The sequence below is a fragment of the Colletotrichum truncatum genome (assembly GCF_014235925.2).
Source record: "Colletotrichum truncatum strain CMES1059 chromosome Unknown Contig_0005, whole genome shotgun sequence".
Lineage (NCBI taxonomy): Eukaryota > Fungi > Ascomycota > Sordariomycetes > Glomerellales > Glomerellaceae > Colletotrichum > Colletotrichum truncatum.
In genome coordinates this window covers 139,747-158,954 of record NW_027222402.1, presented here as the reverse complement: position 1 = coordinate 158,954, position 19,208 = coordinate 139,747, and the positions used below count along the sequence as shown (strand labels likewise).

Genomic DNA, 19,208 nt, shown 5'->3' with positions numbered 1-19,208 from the left:
ACACAAAGCCAAATGCCATCTCGGTCGGCTGCGGCTTATGAGCGAAGAGGAGAACCAGGAGCGAAAAAAAAAATAAAAGTGATGCTGCTGGCCTGGACCTAGTCAGCCAATTTCACTCCGCTTGATTGGCAGCGCTTGTTACCCGTTCCAATCCGCGTCGTTGGAGCGGGCAAATGTCTCCCGACGCGCGGTTTTTCTTTCTCCATTTCTCTTTGCACTTTTTGTCCCTCTGACCTTTTCCCACTTGTTTTGCCTCACCGAGACCAACTTTGGCCAGCCCAACCCTGGCGCAAGTACCGGGCCAACTGGGACGTCACTCACACATGTCCCCACGATGAGCGCCTGTATTGCGGTACATGATTATAGGCGGACCCGGCCTGGCGGAACCTGGCGCTTCTGACCTCTGCAGCCGCACGAATGTCTTGCCAGGAAATCTTCAACCCCACACTGCCATGACTCTTGGGTCCAACGCCATCTTCTCTGTCTGTTCTATCTCGACGACGACTGGGCCGCTAGAGAGAGGAAGTTCCAGTTTGAATGAATATTCCAGAATCTTCCATTCATTATGCCACGTTAGCCTCGTCTCCATTGGCGCTACAATCGGCGTTGGCGGTTATTGGATCACATGAGTTGGAAATACTTGAGTTGCTGTATCCCACGTGCGTGGCAATACGTTTTGACCCAGACTTGCTTGACATAAATTGCTGCTCTCTCTTTTCCTTTTTTTTGTCCTTTTCCATCCTTCAATGTGTTTGTACTCTTCTCGTACACGGCGGTTGAAGGCATGCAAATTGTCATAGTTCTTCACGAATGATGCCCCTTCTGCCACGTAACTTATTTTACACATTAGAAGCTGTAGGAGTGCTTGAGAGAGTACAGCTCTACAAACAACCGCAAACTGGCCTTGAAAGCATGATGTTGGCTCTGTCAGTTGTTTACTAAAGATTCCTATCTCATGCGCTTGAAGTCTGTTGTTTAATCTTCGTCTTTGTAGTCCATCAAGACCTGTCGTTATATTAACATCGCAACGTCACATTGGACCTCCGCCACTCGGCCCGGCGCACCAGCCGTTGGTTCGTTCTCTCGGCTATGCTGCGACAAATTGCCCGACTTGACGTGCTTTTGCTTTAGGTCAGCCAAGAGTGGCGTGATCGTCCAAAGAAAACGACTTTGTGGGGAGGCCATGCTGTACTTATTCTCCCATCCCGTCATTTCATACGCAAATTGCGCATCTTATGCTTTGTCTTCGCTCTGTATTGTTCTTTTAACCTGGTTCTATTGATCTTTAAGAACAAGTCGTGATCTTCCATTACATGTCTTCAACTTGATAGTCACAGAGGAGGTGTCGACTCCAAGTCCAGCTATAGCTTAACCTTCCCATCCAAAGTCGCATCCCTCAGGTTGAATGTCCCATGGACCCTGACGCTCTCTGGACAAACCCTTGGTCGGCTCATCACAGCTCTTAATTGGCCATCAAGGTCAACAGGGACCCCTGTGCCCGTTAAACTGTCCGATGTGGTTGCATCTAGCTCTGTGGCCTCATTAGCCCTGCTCTCCCGACTGGTCCACCGGACGTATGTTGCGGGGAAGCTCGATTTGTGTTCCGGCTCCCGTCTCGCATGGTGTTGCTGGACGTCCCGTCGGGGGGGGGGGGGCAAGGATGTTTGTGATTCAACAAGCGAACAAGTAGGGTTAGCCACTCTCATCACCCAGCTTCTTGTAGCTTTGTCATTGTGATCTGGGTCTTGTCATCTTGGGACGCCACAGCCAGTAGCTGCGAAACCAAGCCAACAGTACCCTGCCACATGTAAATGCAAGAAAACATCTCAATTCAGTTCAGTCTGCGCTGTAAAAGCCATTTCCAGCAACCTTTAATCATTCAGTCGCCTTCTTGGCGCCTGAGCAACTAACACGCAGCCACAGCGCCCGAGTACCGAGCCACTTATCCCTCAAGCTCTCACCATACAGATGATCTGACAGCCATAGCTGTCTCACCCTGCCGATGTCAAAGGATTTAAGGTTTGTGGGGGATCCGAGTCCCCCCTTGTTTCGCGTCCCTCAAGTTCCGGGCATACTGCAGCTGAGTAATGAGGTGGACCTGTTGGGTCACGGTTTGCAGTGATGAGGAGGAATACTACGTGATGCTCCAAAATGTGGCATAATGCTTAATTGTTGTGGTATTGTACTTCATTTTGTAAATAAGTGGTATCGGCGATAGATTTCGTTGTTGGAACTTGATAACTCGGCTGCTCTTAGCCAGACTAGAAGATGCTTTGTCTCGATGATTTGCCACAACGATATCATCAAGTTAGATAGCATCAACTCGGCGTTACAATCAGCGGTACGAGAATGTTGCAGACTCTTCATATAGACATTCAGTACTGTAATCTATCTGTGCTGTCCAGCTGGCGTGTCTCTCGTCGGATTCACAAGTAAGTCGTTGGATGACCATTACCTCTCGACATGTTGATGAACTATCTATGGATTCTGTCTATTTGTTTTCTGTAATCAACGAAGTTGTTCGTGATAATCTCGATGAAGGTAATTTGTTTAGTTTAACTCTGAGCGAGAAGTTTGTTTATGTAACAGGACAGCAATGGCAGCGTGGGTTTGCGAAAGGCTTCATGCTAGGCTGAAAATACTTAAACGAGGATTTATGAATTTGAGAGATAGACCGAGAGCGATAGTTATACATGAGCAGACTACCGAGTTGAGATTCAAATTAAAACCCATCCACATATAATGTAATCTACCCCTATGGATGGGCACTGGTATTCAGAAAAGTTGTTTATCAAGGAAAGGGATAATCGCGTGTGTTTGATACCTAGCTGCTTTGCTCAACCGATAAACCTATAAGAAAAATGTCGCAGCTAGCGAAGCGAGTAGGGACATTTCGACATGTCACCGTGGTGTGTTAAAACCCTCAACTTGTTAATTGCTGGGCTGGCCTACTAGCCATTCACTGTAGCATTGATGAGACTGAGAAAGCGGTCGGTAAAATACAGCGTCCAACTCAGGACCTAGAACTCATGGCTTTGACCACGAAAAGAGCCAGGAAAAAGAGCAAGACGTCGAGAAGTTTCTTATCGCCAACTCCGTCCCTGAAAAAGACTATACCATCTAGCATATATGTCGTCGGATGACGCCCTGAAACCCCAGTGATAGTTACCTCCCAGCTTACCACCCAACTAATAGACGTGACATCGCGACCTAATTGCCGCTTCTACCAAATTCGTGACCTCCAGCAGCATCTCGATTGAGTTGACGGGCACAAATGACCGCCTGCACCTCTATGAAAGAAGCATGCCCACTTCTACTAATCTCGTTGTTAAAAAGCACCTCATCCCACCGGCGCTCAACCTGAAATGATCATAGCTAGGTAGCCCTCGCCATCATGTAGTCCATTGCCCTGCACCCGATTCTCACATTTTATATTACATTCGAAGCCGATTTACAATTAAACCCGACCTTCCGTAGTAGATCGTACCCGCAACAGCAGATTTATCCCCCCCCCCCCCCCCCCCCCCCCCCCAAGCCAAACGGCCCGTTACGGCCCCATCCCGCCATCACAAGCGGATCCCCCCGAAAAAGCACACTCCCGACACGGACAACATTAGACCCCCCATCCTTAGGAAGAAAAAAAAAAAAATTAACGATGCCGCTCGTCGCCGACCGTCGCCGCGACCGGCCCATGGCCCCGACCACCGCGGCCACTGCAGCGTCCGTCTGCGCTCGGCAATCGACCAACCACACACCGTGATGATGAGGGTGGGCTGCTGCTCTCTCGGAATAGGATTGCGACGTTAATTGGGCGGCCGGGGGATTTCTGTCGCACATGACGATGCGCGAAATCGGGAAAGGGGGGGCCAGCAGACGGACGTGTAATTCAGTTGGGCAGTTCTGCCTACCTATGGATTGAAGCCTGACTGGAAGGGAGGGTATTTGAGCTCTTTGCTACCCACCCTTTGACTGTAAACGGAGTTCCCATCAACCAAAAGGCGAGTCGTCGAGCCATAGCCGTGCACAGGTTATTCGGTTGCACCGCCGTGGTCTGCCAACGAGATGTAACGGGATGCAACCGATACTGGTCGAAGCATATCTAACTAACACACTTCTCATCATGGTCACGGGTACGATGTTTTTTGATACTGGTTTTCATTGGGATCACTTCCGTCATCTATTCTAGAAGCTGACGATAGAGGATAGAACGACACTACATGACGTACACATGAGGGGGAGAGAGAACAAACAGTTGACGACGAGACAGCAACATGCCCGCGTTTTAGTCCTCAGCGTCACCACCTGCAGCGACGGCAGCGGTCGTGGCGGCCGCGGCATTGCCGTTGGTAGCGCCGGGTGCCTCGGTGACCTTGACCTCACCCTTGGCGGGAGCATCCTCTACGCCGTTGGCAGCCTGTTGATTGCCGTCACCTTCGGCCTCGACCTCCTCTTCCTCCTCGGCATCATCGTCGCCTTCAGGCTCATCTTCAGCCTCTTCTTCTTCGCCGGTCGCCGCGTCATCTCCATCGGCGGTCTCGGTCTTCCGCTTCTTTGAAGGGGGAGCTTTGTCTGCGCAAGTTGATGGTTAGCGATGAGGTCAAATATGAATGAAGCGGATGCAGTAAGTTACCTTCTACGCCGTTGGCTTCCGCATCGTCATCGGCATCGCCTTCCTCTTCTTCTTCCTCTTCCTCTTCTTCATCTTCGTCACCTTCCTCCTCCTCATCATCGTCCTGGTATCTGTAGACACGCGATATTAGCCGTGCTGTCTGAAATAAGCCATTGGCCTGGGTCAGGCTGTCGCAGTAGCTTGGGGGCCACGCGCATAGTTGCGATTACGCGACTGGTGTTGAGAGGAGTCCGGCATGGAACAGCACAGCCAAGCTCAAGTCATTGGCCACAAGGTCTTTCATACTTGAAGACCACAGGAAGAACTTGGCGCAAAGTAGTCATCAAGGGGCTGGGGGAAGCTTACTCCTCTTCTTCCTCGTCACCTTCTTCGTCAGGAAGGGAAACAAGCTCCTCTTCCTCCTCTTGCTTTCTCTTGCGTGTAGACATGATGCTTATAAGGTTCTGGGGTGTTCAATTGGGACAAGATGGGCAGCTCAAGGTGTGTTTCCTGTGTAAAGCCGACTAGAGATGGATGGGAAAAGGAGAGAGAAAGATGTAGGAGAAGTAAGGAGAAAAGGAAAGAGTTGGGGGGCGGCAAGGACGAAAGGTAGGTAAGGTAGGTCGGCGCATAGAAAGCTCTGGGGGAGGGAGACGGGGCCAACCCAAGGTGGGTGGGTGCAAGTCGGCTGGTGGTAGTGTGGTACGGTACCTCTCTACCTTAGCTCTCTACTCTCTGGGACGGGAGCCCAGTGTGCGGTGCGGAACGGGCGTGAGGAGAGAGGAGGGAGTGCGCGGTGGTGGTGCGGTACGGTGCAGGAGGAGGGGACGAGGAGGAGGGAGCTCCCTCCTCTCTCCTCACACAGCTGTGCGGTGCGCGCCCTGCCATACTGTTTGCAAGGGAACGCGTGTGCGAGGCAAAGCCAGATTCTGGCTGAGTTGGAGCGACCACCCCAGAGGCTGGAGTAGGGAGCACCAAGGTAGGTGGTGGAGGGTGGCTGGGGGAGCTTCGAACTTGGACTGGATTGGACTGGGGCCGGCGAGGGAGAAGGAAGACTGGAGAAGTGAGCGATCTGAGTTGAGTGAGAGAGAAAGAGAGTAAGCGCAAGGGCGAGGGGCGTGGGCGCAGAAGTCGAGTTGGTTGGCAGATCCAAACAGGGAAACCAGACTGGCGTGTACAACAAGTCTGATTGGTTGGCAAGCGAAAAGAGCTCGGACCCGTTTGGGGTGGACGAGCAGCATCATCATCCCTGTCCTGCACCTTGCGTACAGCAGCACGGAGATGGGAGAAGACGAAGCTCCGGTGCGACTTTGCTTGCCCTCTTCTCCGAGACGGCCGCCCAGTCGGCACTCTTGCTCCCCCCAAATACCCCAACTCACCTTGTTGCTCTCCTGATATCCGTAAGGTGGGCTGTTGCTGCTGCTGCTGCTGTTGTCGCCGCACCCCTGTGCGAATTAGGAGCTCTGTCCCTGCTTTGTAGTAGCTCTTTTCCATGAGCCAATAACCATCCGGGACGGCTATCAATTTTGTTTTCCGTTCACACCCAGAGGGGTAAACAAGAAAAACAAGACCGAGAGCTGCTGACGTGATGCTAACCGCAACGGGGACGTCATGGATAGCGTCATCACGTGCACTAAACTCTTCCGTCTTTCGCACGAGTCGCACTCCCGCTGGTGCCGTCACTCCAACATGGCTTGGTGTACTTCCGCTCATCACCTTGTACTTGCGCGCACTTGCGTTCGCAGGGTCGCGACAGCCGATCCAGTTGCTAAGGCAAAATGTTACAAACTCGGTCCACCCACTCACACTGTTCATGGTGCTGGACGCTTGTCCCTGACCGAGTAAACCAAAGGGGGGAGCGGGTAGCAACCCGCACATTCGACCCAGCGCTTTTCCCACACTATGGATTACCCGTATCAGTGCAGAACCTGCATGATTAACTGGTTCATCCGAAGACCTTCGTCTGGCGTCAATCTTACAACTCCGCGAGGGACCTCTGGACATGGCCCGAAGTAACGATGCGTTAATTGCAAGCTGGCGATGTAAGCATAGCATATTTGGGAGACACTTGACTCTCTATGAAATGTTCAATAAAGTTATTCCGGTCCGGACGAGAGACCCTGAAGAGGTGTCCGTCTCACACAAACGGATGTTTCCTTGGACGGCGCGGTTCGACAATTCCATGTTAATACCGTAGACATGGGTGTCGACTGACGAGAGCAACACATCGACTTGGAATTGCTGGGTCGTCTGCATACTATGTTGTCTGACGATACCAGAAACTATGGCAGCGGCGGGGGCACATTGCCCGTCTTTAATCAGAAGACCCTGGAAATGACAGCCGCTCGGTTTGGGTAGCCGAAGAGTTGAATAGGAAAAAATAATAGGAATGTGTTTCCTTTTTCCAGCCATCAGGCTGCAACTGCCACTCGCTCGGGGATTCCTGACTAGCGGGCCGAGGGAGAGTGAGACATTCTCGATCCAGAAGCAAGAGATGGCTATCAGGTCGATAGTAAGAAGCAAGGGAAGTACACTTCAAAGCAAGACTGTGGCCGGGGAAGGCCGAATGATATGTGCTTTTGCTGTTCTGTGATCCAAACGTTTCCGGCTGGTTGAGCTCGCTGTTAGATGGGTTCCTGTCATGTTTGAAGTTGTAGAGTAGTAACGGGGAAGGGTGGTATTCAGTCCCCAGATTGGAATAGTTGCGGCCAAGGGTGAGAGATAGAAAGCAAGATGGGAGGCTAGGCTGGCCCAGTGGGGGGAATCTCGCCGAGAAGGACTCTGACGAGAATGTCGGCGACGCTGGGAAGACCATGGCCATGGTCCCTCGTCACCTTCTCGTCATGGAGAAGAGATATGTAGTATTGATGATGGGACAGACCGATCCAACAAAGCGGGGAAATTAATGAAGGGGATGAGAGTGGAAGAGGCCGAGGAACTGTAGCCCTGAAAGCTGACACCGGAGGTTGAGTTCTGCCGTCGTCCAAGGTCTCCTGTGGTCATGATCCTTTTTGTCAAACCTGCCACAAGAGATCGGAGTCATCGATACTCCTCCTTAATGACGGTAGGCGGCGGAGACGGAGCGAAACGATGCATGAGAATGGTGAGATTAGTATCCGTTGGGTGGCCTATCCTTGGTAACCGGAGATCCATGCTTTCGTTGTCTTGGACCTTGAGGCTGACTAAAAAGAAACAAGAAACGGGAGCGATGGACACGAAGCTGGTGGGAGAGACAGAGATTGGAACGTCATCCCGAATGAGACGCAAGCCATCAGCTGGAACTCAGGCCAGTTGGTCAGCAGGACAGGGAACGGGAGGCTAGTCGAGTCCAAACAGAGGGAACGACGGAACAAGGTCATGTCATGGAGAAAAAGAAACAAAAATGCCCCAGTCATCAACAGAAAGTGGAAAATAAAGGCAAATATTGAGCAGCAGAAATTGGGTCAATGAATGAAGAAAGATGACGGAGGACGAGCAGATTTTCTAAGGCTCTTCCCGAAAGGGGAGTTCGGCCAGTCAGGATCGGAATCGGGCTCTTACCCGGGAAATTGGAAGGTGATTGGATAGAGGGTGATGGCTACTCGTTTTGGAATAGCTTCAGGCACCAGAGGCACTAGCAAACCATCTTAGGCAAGGCCCTGGTAAAGGAAAGGAAAGGAAAAAAAAAAAAAGGGCCCAGCGGAAGTCATAGGCGAAGCAGGGCAGGTCTAGTGTAAGTGGTGGTCCCCAGTGGTCCCAGTGGAAAGGAAAGGGCGACTGGGTTGAATGCCCTGCTACACTACGGCTTAGCAGCCCCTGGGCCAGCCAGTTGTGCCTGTTGGCCGTCATTGTCCGCGGCCAGAAAATGTTCCCCTGGATGCTGCCCCCCTCCCCCCTGGGACCCCCGATTGCCCCTGCAGGGGCGTTACACCTGCCTTTGCTCGGGTACATAGCACACTGCTGGGGCGTTGCGTGGTGGTCGCGGGTGGGTATCCGGGTCATCGTGCAAGGGGGGCTCGTGCTCCCAGTCCACCGTCCCGTCCATGTTCCTGATTGTATTTTAGTACCCTGCACCTGCAGGCTTTGCAACGGTCTAGCAATGTTTCGAGGTCATGAGTGGGTTGTCAAGGCTTGGATGCCGTTGGGGCTGTTCTGTTTGCCAGGTCCGGCAGGGAAAATAATATGAGAGTATCAGGGCGCTCGCGGTAATAATTGACATATTATTGGACTTGGGCGGCCAAGGAAGGCGGGAAGACTACGGAGAGTGGACGACAGGCGGGACCAAGTAAACAGCACATCAGACGGAACCTAGCCTGCTGCCTCGTTTTGCTGGAATTGTGAGGTACCCCTGGATGTAGTTTGGTGGTGTACCACAACCCGAGTCGATGGAATCTGCTTCGAGAAGGAAGAACCGGGGCACTACGCATGCAGTCACACAGTTAGCTGACCGACTTTGACTGGGCTTTGACCGTGTAATGGAGGGATGATGGATGAGCGATTGCGGGGAAGGATGGCGCCTTTGTAGTCGCCTCGTTAAATTTGGTAGCTATGTGGATGGAGCATTGAATCGAATTGATTACTTCCAATTGATTTTTTTTCCTCCTCTCTTTCTCCTTCTAGTTCGCCCATGTAGATAGTGGCGGGCATCGGGAGCGGCCAGGTAGATCCGGGAGTCGGAGGTTCCAGCAAAAGGACGGAGAAGAGCGATATACGGATACCAGGTGGGAAGAACAGGACCCTAGAGCCCGCCATGTGTCTGACTCTTGACTCTCACCGTTTAATCAATCTATTGCTTCTATGGTCTTGGTCCTGGAAGGTGGTCCTGAGTGTTTAGGATTCGGAAATGGCGCCCCTGGAGCCAGCGGCACAAATGCATTTCTCGCCTTCATAAATCAGCCTTCATTGGAATTGAGATTTGGGTGTGCTGAAATTCCATCAAGGCGGAAGCCATTAGTTGGTCCGTCCCTTTTTTTCTCTGTCTTTTTTTTTTTTTTTTCCAGACGGGAATTTCCATCCAAATTGATCCATCCGTAGACGACCGGCGGACCCGCGAAAGCGAAGTGAAGATGACCAGGGGAGGACGATGATACGGGAGAAGAGGATCATCCAATTCAATCTCAATCCCAATCTCGTCAATATTGTGCATGTGTTCCTTGTGGCAGTCGCAAGTGTAGTGTTGTGTATCTAGTGTCGCGTATGTGTATTTCGCTACACCTTCTTTCCATCATCTGTTCCCTTTCCTGCTTTTTTGCACACCTCCTCCTTCGCTTTCACTCGTGCCTGCCTACCTCCACCTGCACTCTGCCTGCCTTCCACACTTTGCACCAGCACCTGCACCTGCAGTCTGCACTGGCATCGTGGGCTCATTCCCTTTTGCTCCTACCGCTATTATCGGAAAGTTCTTTCCATCCAATCCTTCCTTACTTTCCTTTTTTTATCTCCTGCTTTTGATCCGTACCTACCGGATTTCATCTTCGCTACTCGTCGGTAATTCGCCCGAAAAACAAAATTAATCTTTTTTTCCCCCTTCCTTTTCTCGTACACTCTCACTTCCTCATTTCACTGCCATCTGCAGTCCATCTTTTCTTTCCTCTGTTTCGATACAGAGTGCTTGGCCGACATTCCTCCACCTGACCGCCAATCTCGTTCCTTCATCAGCACTCGACTCGACTCGACTCGCTCTAACTCTCTCCGCAGTGTCTCTCTCTGACTGCATCCGTACTGCACCGTCCCAGTGAGAGGACCGCCGGGCTGGCCAATCAATACTCCAATCATCTGACCGCGGCCGTCGTTCCTTTTACCTCGTGGCAGCGCCTTCCAAACATCTGACGCACGAGTCAATCCCTCTCTGCGTCTCCGAGACACTTCAACCTTGGCGACGCCACATATGTCCGGCTTGTCTTGAACAACATCAAAGCAGTAAAAACAAAAGAAAAAGAAGGAAGACGCCCTGGAGCGGTGAAACACTCGAAGAATTCCAACAAGTCGACGTCCCGCGTGTCTCTTTTTTGTTGTTTTTTTTTCTCTACTCTTTCTCAACGACGCCTGTTTTCCCATCTTTGGCTCGAGCCAATGACGACGCCCTGGTCCGGGTCCAAACGCTCGCTTCAGTTTTAGCATCTTCATCTGCGACAGCAGGCATCCGCCCCCCAAAAATCCGCGTCCCAACCACCAACCACACTCAGAGACCACCACCACGAACAAACACCCACATACCTTGTCGTGTGTGTGTGTGTGTGTGTGCCTTGCCTCGATACCTCCACAAGCCAAGGTACCGCCCGAGCCATCGATACCACCAGCTATACACACCGTACTGCAACGTACCAGTCGGATGACGCTCCCTTGGTCCCCTCATTTTACCGACGATAACTTCCCTTCTGCGACTGTACCAGGTGTCTGAGCCCTTTCCCGAACCTGACTCTCCGCGTCTCTTGTTTCGCACTCCCGACCTACGATCCAGACTCAGACCTCTTCCATTGACTCAACTGCTGGCCGATCTTCCACTTCCAAGTTTTCCCCCTTACTTCCGCCCCCAGTTTGCATACGCATGAACCGTTCTCAGGGTATCACCTCGTCCTACACCCTGTGTTTTCCCTGGAAGCTTGCCGCCACTCTTCATTCAGCTTGACTGGATTGTCACCCTTTTTTTTTTCCGTTTTTCTTCTCTGCACCACCTTCGTACCGACCGTTCTTCAACCTGCCATATCCTGGCCTCCAGCAGCGATCACCCATTGAAGCTGCCCCGCCCGACCAATACCAACTTCTCATTGTTGAGACTGCCCAGGACGGTTACTGCCAGACGCAAGGTTAATGCATGTACCGCAATGGTACTGTACCTGACGACTTTGATTGCCCTACCGCAGCCAACGTGCAACACGGTTACTTGATCACACTACTGCAACACCCGCCACAAAGCCACTACCTGCCTATCACTTTGCCTACCCGGACAAGTCGAGTAAAGGGAAAAAAGAAAAATAATATTCGCGAGCTCGACGCATTCTGCGCCCGGCCAATAACTCTTATAGCAACTGCTGCCGCTGCCAATTAACGGCCGGGGGGACTCAGCTGAACATGACCCTCATGGCCGTGGCAGCGGACTCTGGCCAACCCGATGCCCAGATCGCTCCGGGAACCATGGAGGACCAGGACCCCAACGTCCACCGTCAGACGAGCATAAAGCATCGCCAGTTCGGAATTTATGCTTCAAGGCGGGCCCATCCGAAACCCGTCCCAGCTTCTGACGTTCCAGAGCGTCCCGAGTCCGACTCCCCAGCCGCCAACCCTCCACAACAGGCGCATCCCTTATCCCCCACTTCACCTCCACGCTGGGACTCGCTGGCAAACAATTCCAATAACTTTGCGAGGCAACAACAAAACCTAATCGATTCCCGGGTACAGTCGCAGTCGCCTCGACGTCCCGTCTTCCATTCTGCCCGCCAATACCCTGCTTCAGACCGTCCTTTTGCCTCGCCCTCTCCTAGTCTCAGCCATGGTTATGAAGAAGACGACGATTTGAGTGCAGACGAATGGACTAGCAGAGCCCTCGCTCGATCGATCAGATCTCCCGTTCCCTACGACGACGACGACCGTTCCTCGATCGATACCATGCAGGTAGACAACTTCTCCCGCCCGAGAAGGCCAAGCATTAAGCAGCCGGTACAGGACCTTTACGGTCCTCGGCAAGCGAACCACTCGCCCTCGGACCCACGCTCAGATGGCAATTCGCATCACCATGCATGGCCGCGGGCGCGGGGACAGTCTGGCTCTTCCTCCAGATCTGCCTCGACCTTCTCCTCGATCCCTGCCGCAGGTAACGAAAACTACGAGCACCGCACACCGTCCCGGCTCCGGAGTGCACCGCCTCCGTCGAGCCTCGCCCGGCCTCCATTGGCGTACGGCCGAGTCGATAGCTCAAGCTCTGGCTTGTCTAGCTACGCGCGCGAGGCGCCATGGATGAGTGGAGACGAGATGAGGTCTAGCTACCGTTCTCAAATGACTGCTTCGAGCGCGCAGGGCACGTACGTGACGGAAAGAAGCAGTGTCCTCACCAAGAATAGCTCGATCCCGTCCCTGTACGCTAACGGCGAGGAGCTTAGTGTCGAAGACGTTATGGGCATGTACGAGAAGGGTTTCCAAGACTCGAGCCCCGAAGACAACGATGATCGTCCCGTCCCGGCGTCTGAAATTAACAAGCGGAACACGAAGATGCTCGAGGTCCTAAGCGAACCGCTAACGTTACCCACTAACTCATCTTTGGCCGTCCCAGTTGCAGATACTGTTGTTCGTGATTCCACCGCAATGTTTAGGGTGTCCGGTTACCCATCATCTCTGCCGAAGGAGGTCGGCATGCTCGATTACGACGGGAAGGAGGACGAGATGGACGAGAAGGAGAAGAGAGATTCGGCGAAATCTCTCCAGAACGACGACTCACCATCATCATCGCCAAAAATGAGTAGTCCAGCAACGTCTGTGCAAACGGCTGTCGAGCCCGAGGAAATCGAAGAACCTGGGGCTCGAGACCGTTACGGGTTCAAGAAGGCCAACCAGTACATTACCAGAGCGCAATACGATGCCTGGGATAAGGGATATTCTCAGTACCTGGACCGAAGACGCAAGAAGTGGACCGCCTTTTTGAAAGAGAACGGACTCATGACAGATCGTCCTCAACGATTCCCTCCTCACAGTGCGAAGGCAAAGCGTTTCGTCCGTAAAGGCATTCCCCCCGAATGGCGAGGCGCTGCCTGGTTCTACTATGCGGGCGGCCCTGCTATTTTGGCAAAGCACTCGGGCTTGTACGACCAGCTACTGAAGAAAAAGGCCAAGGATGTCGATATCGAGGCCATTGAGCGGGATTTACACCGAACATTCCCGGACAACATCAGATTTAAGCCGGCAGCCATGGCTGGCAAGCCCAATACAGAGCCCCAAAGAAGAGACAAGGAAACTGAAGTTGGCAACGACAAAGAGACTGCCAACAATGAGCCTCAAATTATCACGGCCCTCAGGAGAGTTCTGCACGCATTCGCCATCTACAACCCCCGAATCGGATACTGTCAAAGTCTGAACTTCCTCGCTGGTTTGCTGCTCCTATTTATGGAGTCGGAAGAACAATGCTTTTGGCTACTAAATGTAATTACCCGACTGTACTTGCCTGGCACACACGAAATGAGCCTTGAAGGATCCAAGGTCGATCTCGGCGTCCTGATGAATGCCATTAGAGAGTCGATGCCAGCTGTGTGGGCCAAGATCGGTGACGATCTGGAAGGTGACCCCAACGCGGTGCGGCCGCCGGCGAAACCGGCCAAGAAGCCAAGATCAAGGAGAAAAAACCAGCCGAGCATCTCGTCCAACCGCCTTCCGCCCATCACACTCTGCATGACGGCGTGGTTTATGAGCTGCTTCATCGGAACACTGCCCATCGAGAGCACGCTTCGCGTGTGGGATGTTTTCTTTTACGAGGGATCCAAGACACTCTTCCGGATCGCGCTCGCTATTTTCAAGCTGGGAGAGTCCGAAGTTCGGGCTGTCGCTGATCCGATGGAGATGTTCTCCGTTGTCCAAGCAATGCCTCGTCGTTTGCTGGACGCCAACGCTCTCATGGAAGCCACCTTCAAGCGCCGTAATGGATTCGGTCATATCAGCCAGGATACTATTGATAGTCAACGACAAGAACGTCGTGACAAGGTTCAGACGGAGCGGGAAAGAGCGGCCACATACGCAGTGGACAGCGGACACGTGACCGAAGCCGAGGGTGAGGTCCGTAGGAAGGGTACCTTGTTCGGACGGAGGAAGCTAGGGAGATCAGCGGAAGTGATGTGAATCCCTTGGAGTAGGGAAAAGCAGTAGGTTGCATGCATATCGTTGAGCAATGGCGTTTGGGGAAATTGCATTTAATGGTAATGACTACATGGCATGCGGTACAACTGGCAAGCGAAAAGGGACATCATCTTAGAAGAGGGCGTGGACCAGCCCGTAACATATTGGAATTTTGGTCAGCATAGAGCAGATGTATGCAAGATTGCCTGACTGGAACAGCATGACTGTCGTACAAAGCAAGCTCTGCCACAGGGTGCAGAAGACGCCCACACAAAAGGACAAAAGTTTTCTTTGTAAAAGGACCGAATTTACATGATGATTGATGACAAGTTGTGACGGTGAAAGATGCTGTAGAAGAGAAACAGTTTGCATTCTATCTCGAGGCTGTCCATGTGCTACGACAGAGAAAGATGGAGCCAGCAATCCGTTATCTTGGCTTATAATCAATTGTTTCTGTTACCATCTTGTAGGCAGTCATCAGGCTGCAACACGCCCCAATTCAAATTCCGTGTTTAGGTGCCTTTTGATACCGTGGGAAATAGATTCCAAAAGGTCAAGTGTAGTGTGGAAAAAAGCTCAAGTTAAAGTAGTAGAAAAAGTTCAATTTCCCTTCCCATCCCTGCAACGCCGTCAATGCTAGCCGTTAACAACGCCATCATTTTGTATGTTTCTTTTTTTTTTTTTTTTTTTCTTCTTCTTCTTTCTTCCTTCCTTTCTTTTCGATGTAAGGCATTCTTCGGGCTCTTTTGGTATCGTGATCACCTTAAGGCAATGATATGTTTTCCCCCTTCCCTCCGCCATCGTCCGTCTCATTTATCCATGTCCTGGTCTAAATCGCACATGCGGCGTAGACAGGTGACGCGCTGCGTACGCTCTCTCACTTGGCTTCCGGGATGGAAAAGTTGGCGGTGCCCTTGGCGTAGCGGGTGACGTAGGCCTTGGCGTTCTTCTCGAACTCGGGGCGGTTGTTCTTGTACTCCTCGGCGATGCGAGTCTCGAGGGGGTCGTCGGGCTGGGGTTCGACCAGAAGGGACCGGACGGCTTCGAGGACGGCGGCGAGCTTGGTTGCGGGCTTCCAGTTCTCGGGCTTGAGCATGCCCAGGCAGATGTTGCCGTTGTTGTCGTTGGTGATGTTGGGGTGGTAGATGCGGGTTGCGAACTTGACGACGGGGGCCTTGAAGGGGTAGTCCTTGGGCAGCTCGACAATGACGGCGAAGACGCCGCCGGCGTAGGGGGAGTTGTCGGGCCCTTGGAGGGTGACGTGCCAGGTGTGCAGGTCCGAGTCGCGGGCGAGGGCGACGGTCATGCCCGTGGGCGGGGAAGAGGTGACCTCGGTGAGTTCCTGGAGGGTTGGGAGGTGGGAGGTTAGCTTGAGAGAACCGCCGAAGCCAGCAGTGCGGGATATGGAGGGTTTGAATGTTTGTTACCTTGGCGATGCGCTTGCTCGACATTATGGGCGGGTTGGTTGGTGGTTTGCGGTGTTGGTGGAGTGGTGGTGAGCTTTGCTAGAATATGGGGGGGGGAGTGTAGCTGGTAACTCTCAAGGTTGCAAGCTCTTGATCAGCAGCAAAAGATGGGCGTCAAGAAAGTTCGTCTAGAGGGAGAAAATGGAGCTCGATTTGGGTTGCAGAAATAAGTTGGCTATCAACTAATAAAAGCAGCGAAAGAAGCAAAGAGAAGCTGGGCCTGTCAAAGGTGACAATTGATGACTGAATTGGTTTGTCAGAGTGGGAAGCAATAAGCTGAGGTCTCGACCATGGCGGGGTAGCTGGTTTTAAGATGTGGTGGGGGTGAGGTCGCTGAATGAGTGACGCCAGGCTCGGTGCTGCCACTGGGCGGTTGGCGGCAGAAACCAGCGCGGTGAGGCAGCCAAGCCACTGAAACAGGCAGCTATCTGGGGAGCTCTACAGTTGGTGAATGTGGGGCAGTGTCACTACGGCGTCACTACGAGCTCAGTCTGAGGTGAACGATTTGAACAAGGGCTGATAAGATCTAGTTTGTTCGATCTATTCACTCACCGGGGAGTAGTGAAACAACTTCGCCTGTAATATTCCTCAGAAGATATCAGGGTCAAAGGGTATACTGCCAATTGTGGGCTGATGATATCGACATTTGACTCACTCACCGGCGGTACTCACCCAATCACGCTGCCTTTCTGCTTGGACGCCTCCGTAGCCTCAGCCTTTCTGGGAGTCGAGACCCTTTGAGGCCGCCATGTTGCAGTCATTCCAGGCTTTGAGAGGCTGAGGCTGTCAGGGGAGACGATTCTGGCTTGGAGCTGCAAATGTGTTCTTTTTTGGTTGCCTCTCAGCCTCGGAAAAAGGTACGCCATTCAAAGTGAGCGCTGACTTGAATCCATAACAGCACTGAGAAGTCATCGGCTTTGGACGGACAAGTGTCCAGCAGATCGTCTGGTTACTTTGCTATCCGCCGTATGCGATGCGATGTTTGAGAAACTTGAGTTGGGATGGGTAGAATGTTTATACGTGTACTACTACGTTAGACTCGTCCCAGCAAGTGATGCCCGTGATTCGAAGGCTATCACCTTTCCAGCCACCGTATACATCACCGGCCGGTCTTTGAGTTTATACCGTTGTCAGCCGCCTAATTTGAGGGACTGAGCACGCGAGCTGTCTTCGACCTGGGGTTGCGCGGCTTACTTACGAGGCACCAACGCGGCTGGGATGAAGGCGGACAACCGGCCGCGCACATCATGCACACCTGGATGTGCTAATCTTACTATCTTAGATTCAATCTTAATGCTTATTGGGAGGGTAGGGCACGTAACCGGGTTGAGAGTAGGGAATGCCCGCACACCCAACTCTTAGATCCATCTCCCATCTCGGCCGGGTCACCTGGTCGGTGCATGGTGGCCCTCCTCTATCCAAGGGGAAACTTGAGGGAGACATGTGGGAGCTTGATTCATGTGCCAACTGCAGTATTCCCAGGCTATGGCTAGTTCGCCCGTCCGGATGGCGGAAGACGAAACCAAGCCGGTGCCTCCCACCTGCACTGTGAGGTGCAGTAGCGGGTGATCTCTTGGCTAGGGTCCCTTCGGCTTGCATCTGTAGCACCCTCGAGATGCCCAGGTTCTAGGGTGCCACAGTGCTTAGGATGGCTGGACGATGTTTGATTGAACAAGTGTCTCTGGTAGAGGGTCCAGCAGGAACTATGTGTTTATCATGGTCCGGGGGATGTTATCATGACAATCATTGACTAGATTATGCAATAATTTTTTTATTTTTTTTTTTCACCAAGAGTTATAAATGGGCCTTCAGGAAACTGGAGGCCTTCCGCGGAGCGGAGTTCAGTGAGCGCGTTCCTCCGGAACCTCTCGGGGATTGATGGGAGCCGATAGGTCCGATATACCCGGACAGGTCCCCCACCGTCCGCAGCTTGGGTATTAGTGAAAGATTGCTGGAGGGGATAGAAGAGTGACAGCTCAAGCGAATGCGGAAACGGAAGCGGAGCCACTCAGCCACCAGCCAGCAACCCGGAACCCGACGCTATTGCTGCAGTCTTCGTATTTTGCGGTTTTAATTATTGGTTTACGGTGCTTATGGATCCCTGAGAGGTGGTCCCAAAGTTGTAGAGCTGTTGGGGGTGGTAAAAAAAGACTCTGGTACAGTAACCCAGCGAATTACAAGTGCACAAAAAAGGGCACTCTCCTAACTAAACTTATGTACAGTTATTGCGCACTACGTTAATGAACTATTACGTTCCCCCAGAAAATCTGCAACTGCGCCTCGCTACTACAGGATCTCCAGCTCCGGGGCCTCCATTCATCCAGTCTTTTGTCTTCTGTCTGTCTCTATCACCTCTCGATTAGTCCAAGAGCCGAGCCCATCCCATCTCATCCATCCCTCGACGCGGTGGACTCGCCGGTGCATGAACGAAAAGCCCTTAGCTCCAGCTCTCACTAGTAGCCACCCATCCGAGCCTGTCCATCCATTTGATTTTAACCCATTTACCCCCCGCTCCCCGCGCCACAACTGGACTTTCTCGACTTTTACTACTTTTAATGCCCTCAAGACCGAATACGTGTATTCGCTTCAGAGCTTCTGATGCGTGGTGAGGTGTACATCCATCGTCGATGACCTAACTACGTGCCTATCATCATCCAACCCCCTACCTGCATACGCTGAGTACGGATACGCCCATTTGATCTCACAAAACCAACGACGGCCGTTGCAAAAAGGGAAGGGAAAAAAAAAAGAAAAGAAAGCTTTGGCCGATCTGGAGTTTGTTGACTCGAACAGTACGTGCATCCCTTACTTATTTAGACTCGTGCTCATTTATCGACGCTTACTCTGCTTTGCCTACACCTACTTGACGTTACCCTACCATTCCCTGTCTTGTCCGGTCTTACTCTTTCTCTTTTCTCATCTTACTCTTACAATCTTACTGTCACAATCTCGCCTCTAACATCTTCTCCCAACCAGCAGCAAACAGTTTATTTCTTACTCCAGTCAACTGGTAGAGCCCGCCCAACCTTGCTTGGCGAGCTAATGACCCCAAACAGCTCAACCAACAGACCTCACTTGAGCGTCACGGCACCGTAAGCACAAGCGCTCAGCATACAACCATCAACAGCACAGGCTTTTATGCTCAATGCCGTTTTCGGCTCTCACATTCTTCATCCACTCCGTGCTTTAGCCAGCCTTTGTCCCAAGAGGCCATCGTCCCCCCCCTTCTCATCCTTATTCTCTCAAGAAGCCCATTTCCCTCAGCGTGTGTCCCATATTTAATCCCACCCGCTGTCGCCACAACTCCGGAGTGGTCCTTTCAGACGCCGTTCAACTGG

General features: G+C 52.3%; 4 protein-coding genes across 4 annotated transcripts; 1 reads left to right on the top strand and 3 right to left on the bottom strand.

Moving 5' to 3' along the window:
* Positions 1-4,282: 4,282 nt before the first annotated feature.
* Positions 4,283-5,058, bottom strand: CTRU02_208040 (uncharacterized protein; the record flags this gene model as incomplete). The annotated part of the gene is made up of 3 exons (XM_036729199.1): positions 4,283-4,569; positions 4,631-4,740; positions 4,976-5,058. The coding sequence occupies 3 exons, from the start codon at positions 5,056-5,058 to the stop codon at positions 4,283-4,285; spliced, it is 480 nt and encodes a 159-aa protein (XP_036579031.1).
* Positions 5,059-10,147: 5,089 nt separating this feature from the next.
* CTRU02_208039 (uncharacterized protein) lies at positions 10,148-10,714 on the bottom strand (the record flags this gene model as incomplete). The annotated part of the gene is made up of 1 exon (XM_036729200.1): positions 10,148-10,714. The coding sequence occupies one exon, from the start codon at positions 10,712-10,714 to the stop codon at positions 10,148-10,150; it is 567 nt and encodes a 188-aa protein (XP_036579032.1).
* A 945-nt stretch (positions 10,715-11,659) lies between these two features.
* On the top strand, positions 11,660-14,407 carry CTRU02_208038 (GTPase activating protein; the record flags this gene model as incomplete). The annotated part of the gene is made up of 1 exon (XM_036729201.1): positions 11,660-14,407. One exon carries the CDS (start codon positions 11,660-11,662, stop codon positions 14,405-14,407), a length of 2,748 nt encoding a protein of 915 aa, XP_036579033.1.
* An 874-nt stretch (positions 14,408-15,281) lies between these two features.
* On the bottom strand, positions 15,282-15,855 carry CTRU02_208037 (ubiquitin-conjugating enzyme; the record flags this gene model as incomplete). The annotated part of the gene is made up of 2 exons (XM_036729202.1): positions 15,282-15,746; positions 15,832-15,855. The coding sequence occupies 2 exons, from the start codon at positions 15,853-15,855 to the stop codon at positions 15,282-15,284; spliced, it is 489 nt and encodes a 162-aa protein (XP_036579034.1).
* Positions 15,856-19,208: the final 3,353 nt, after the last annotated feature.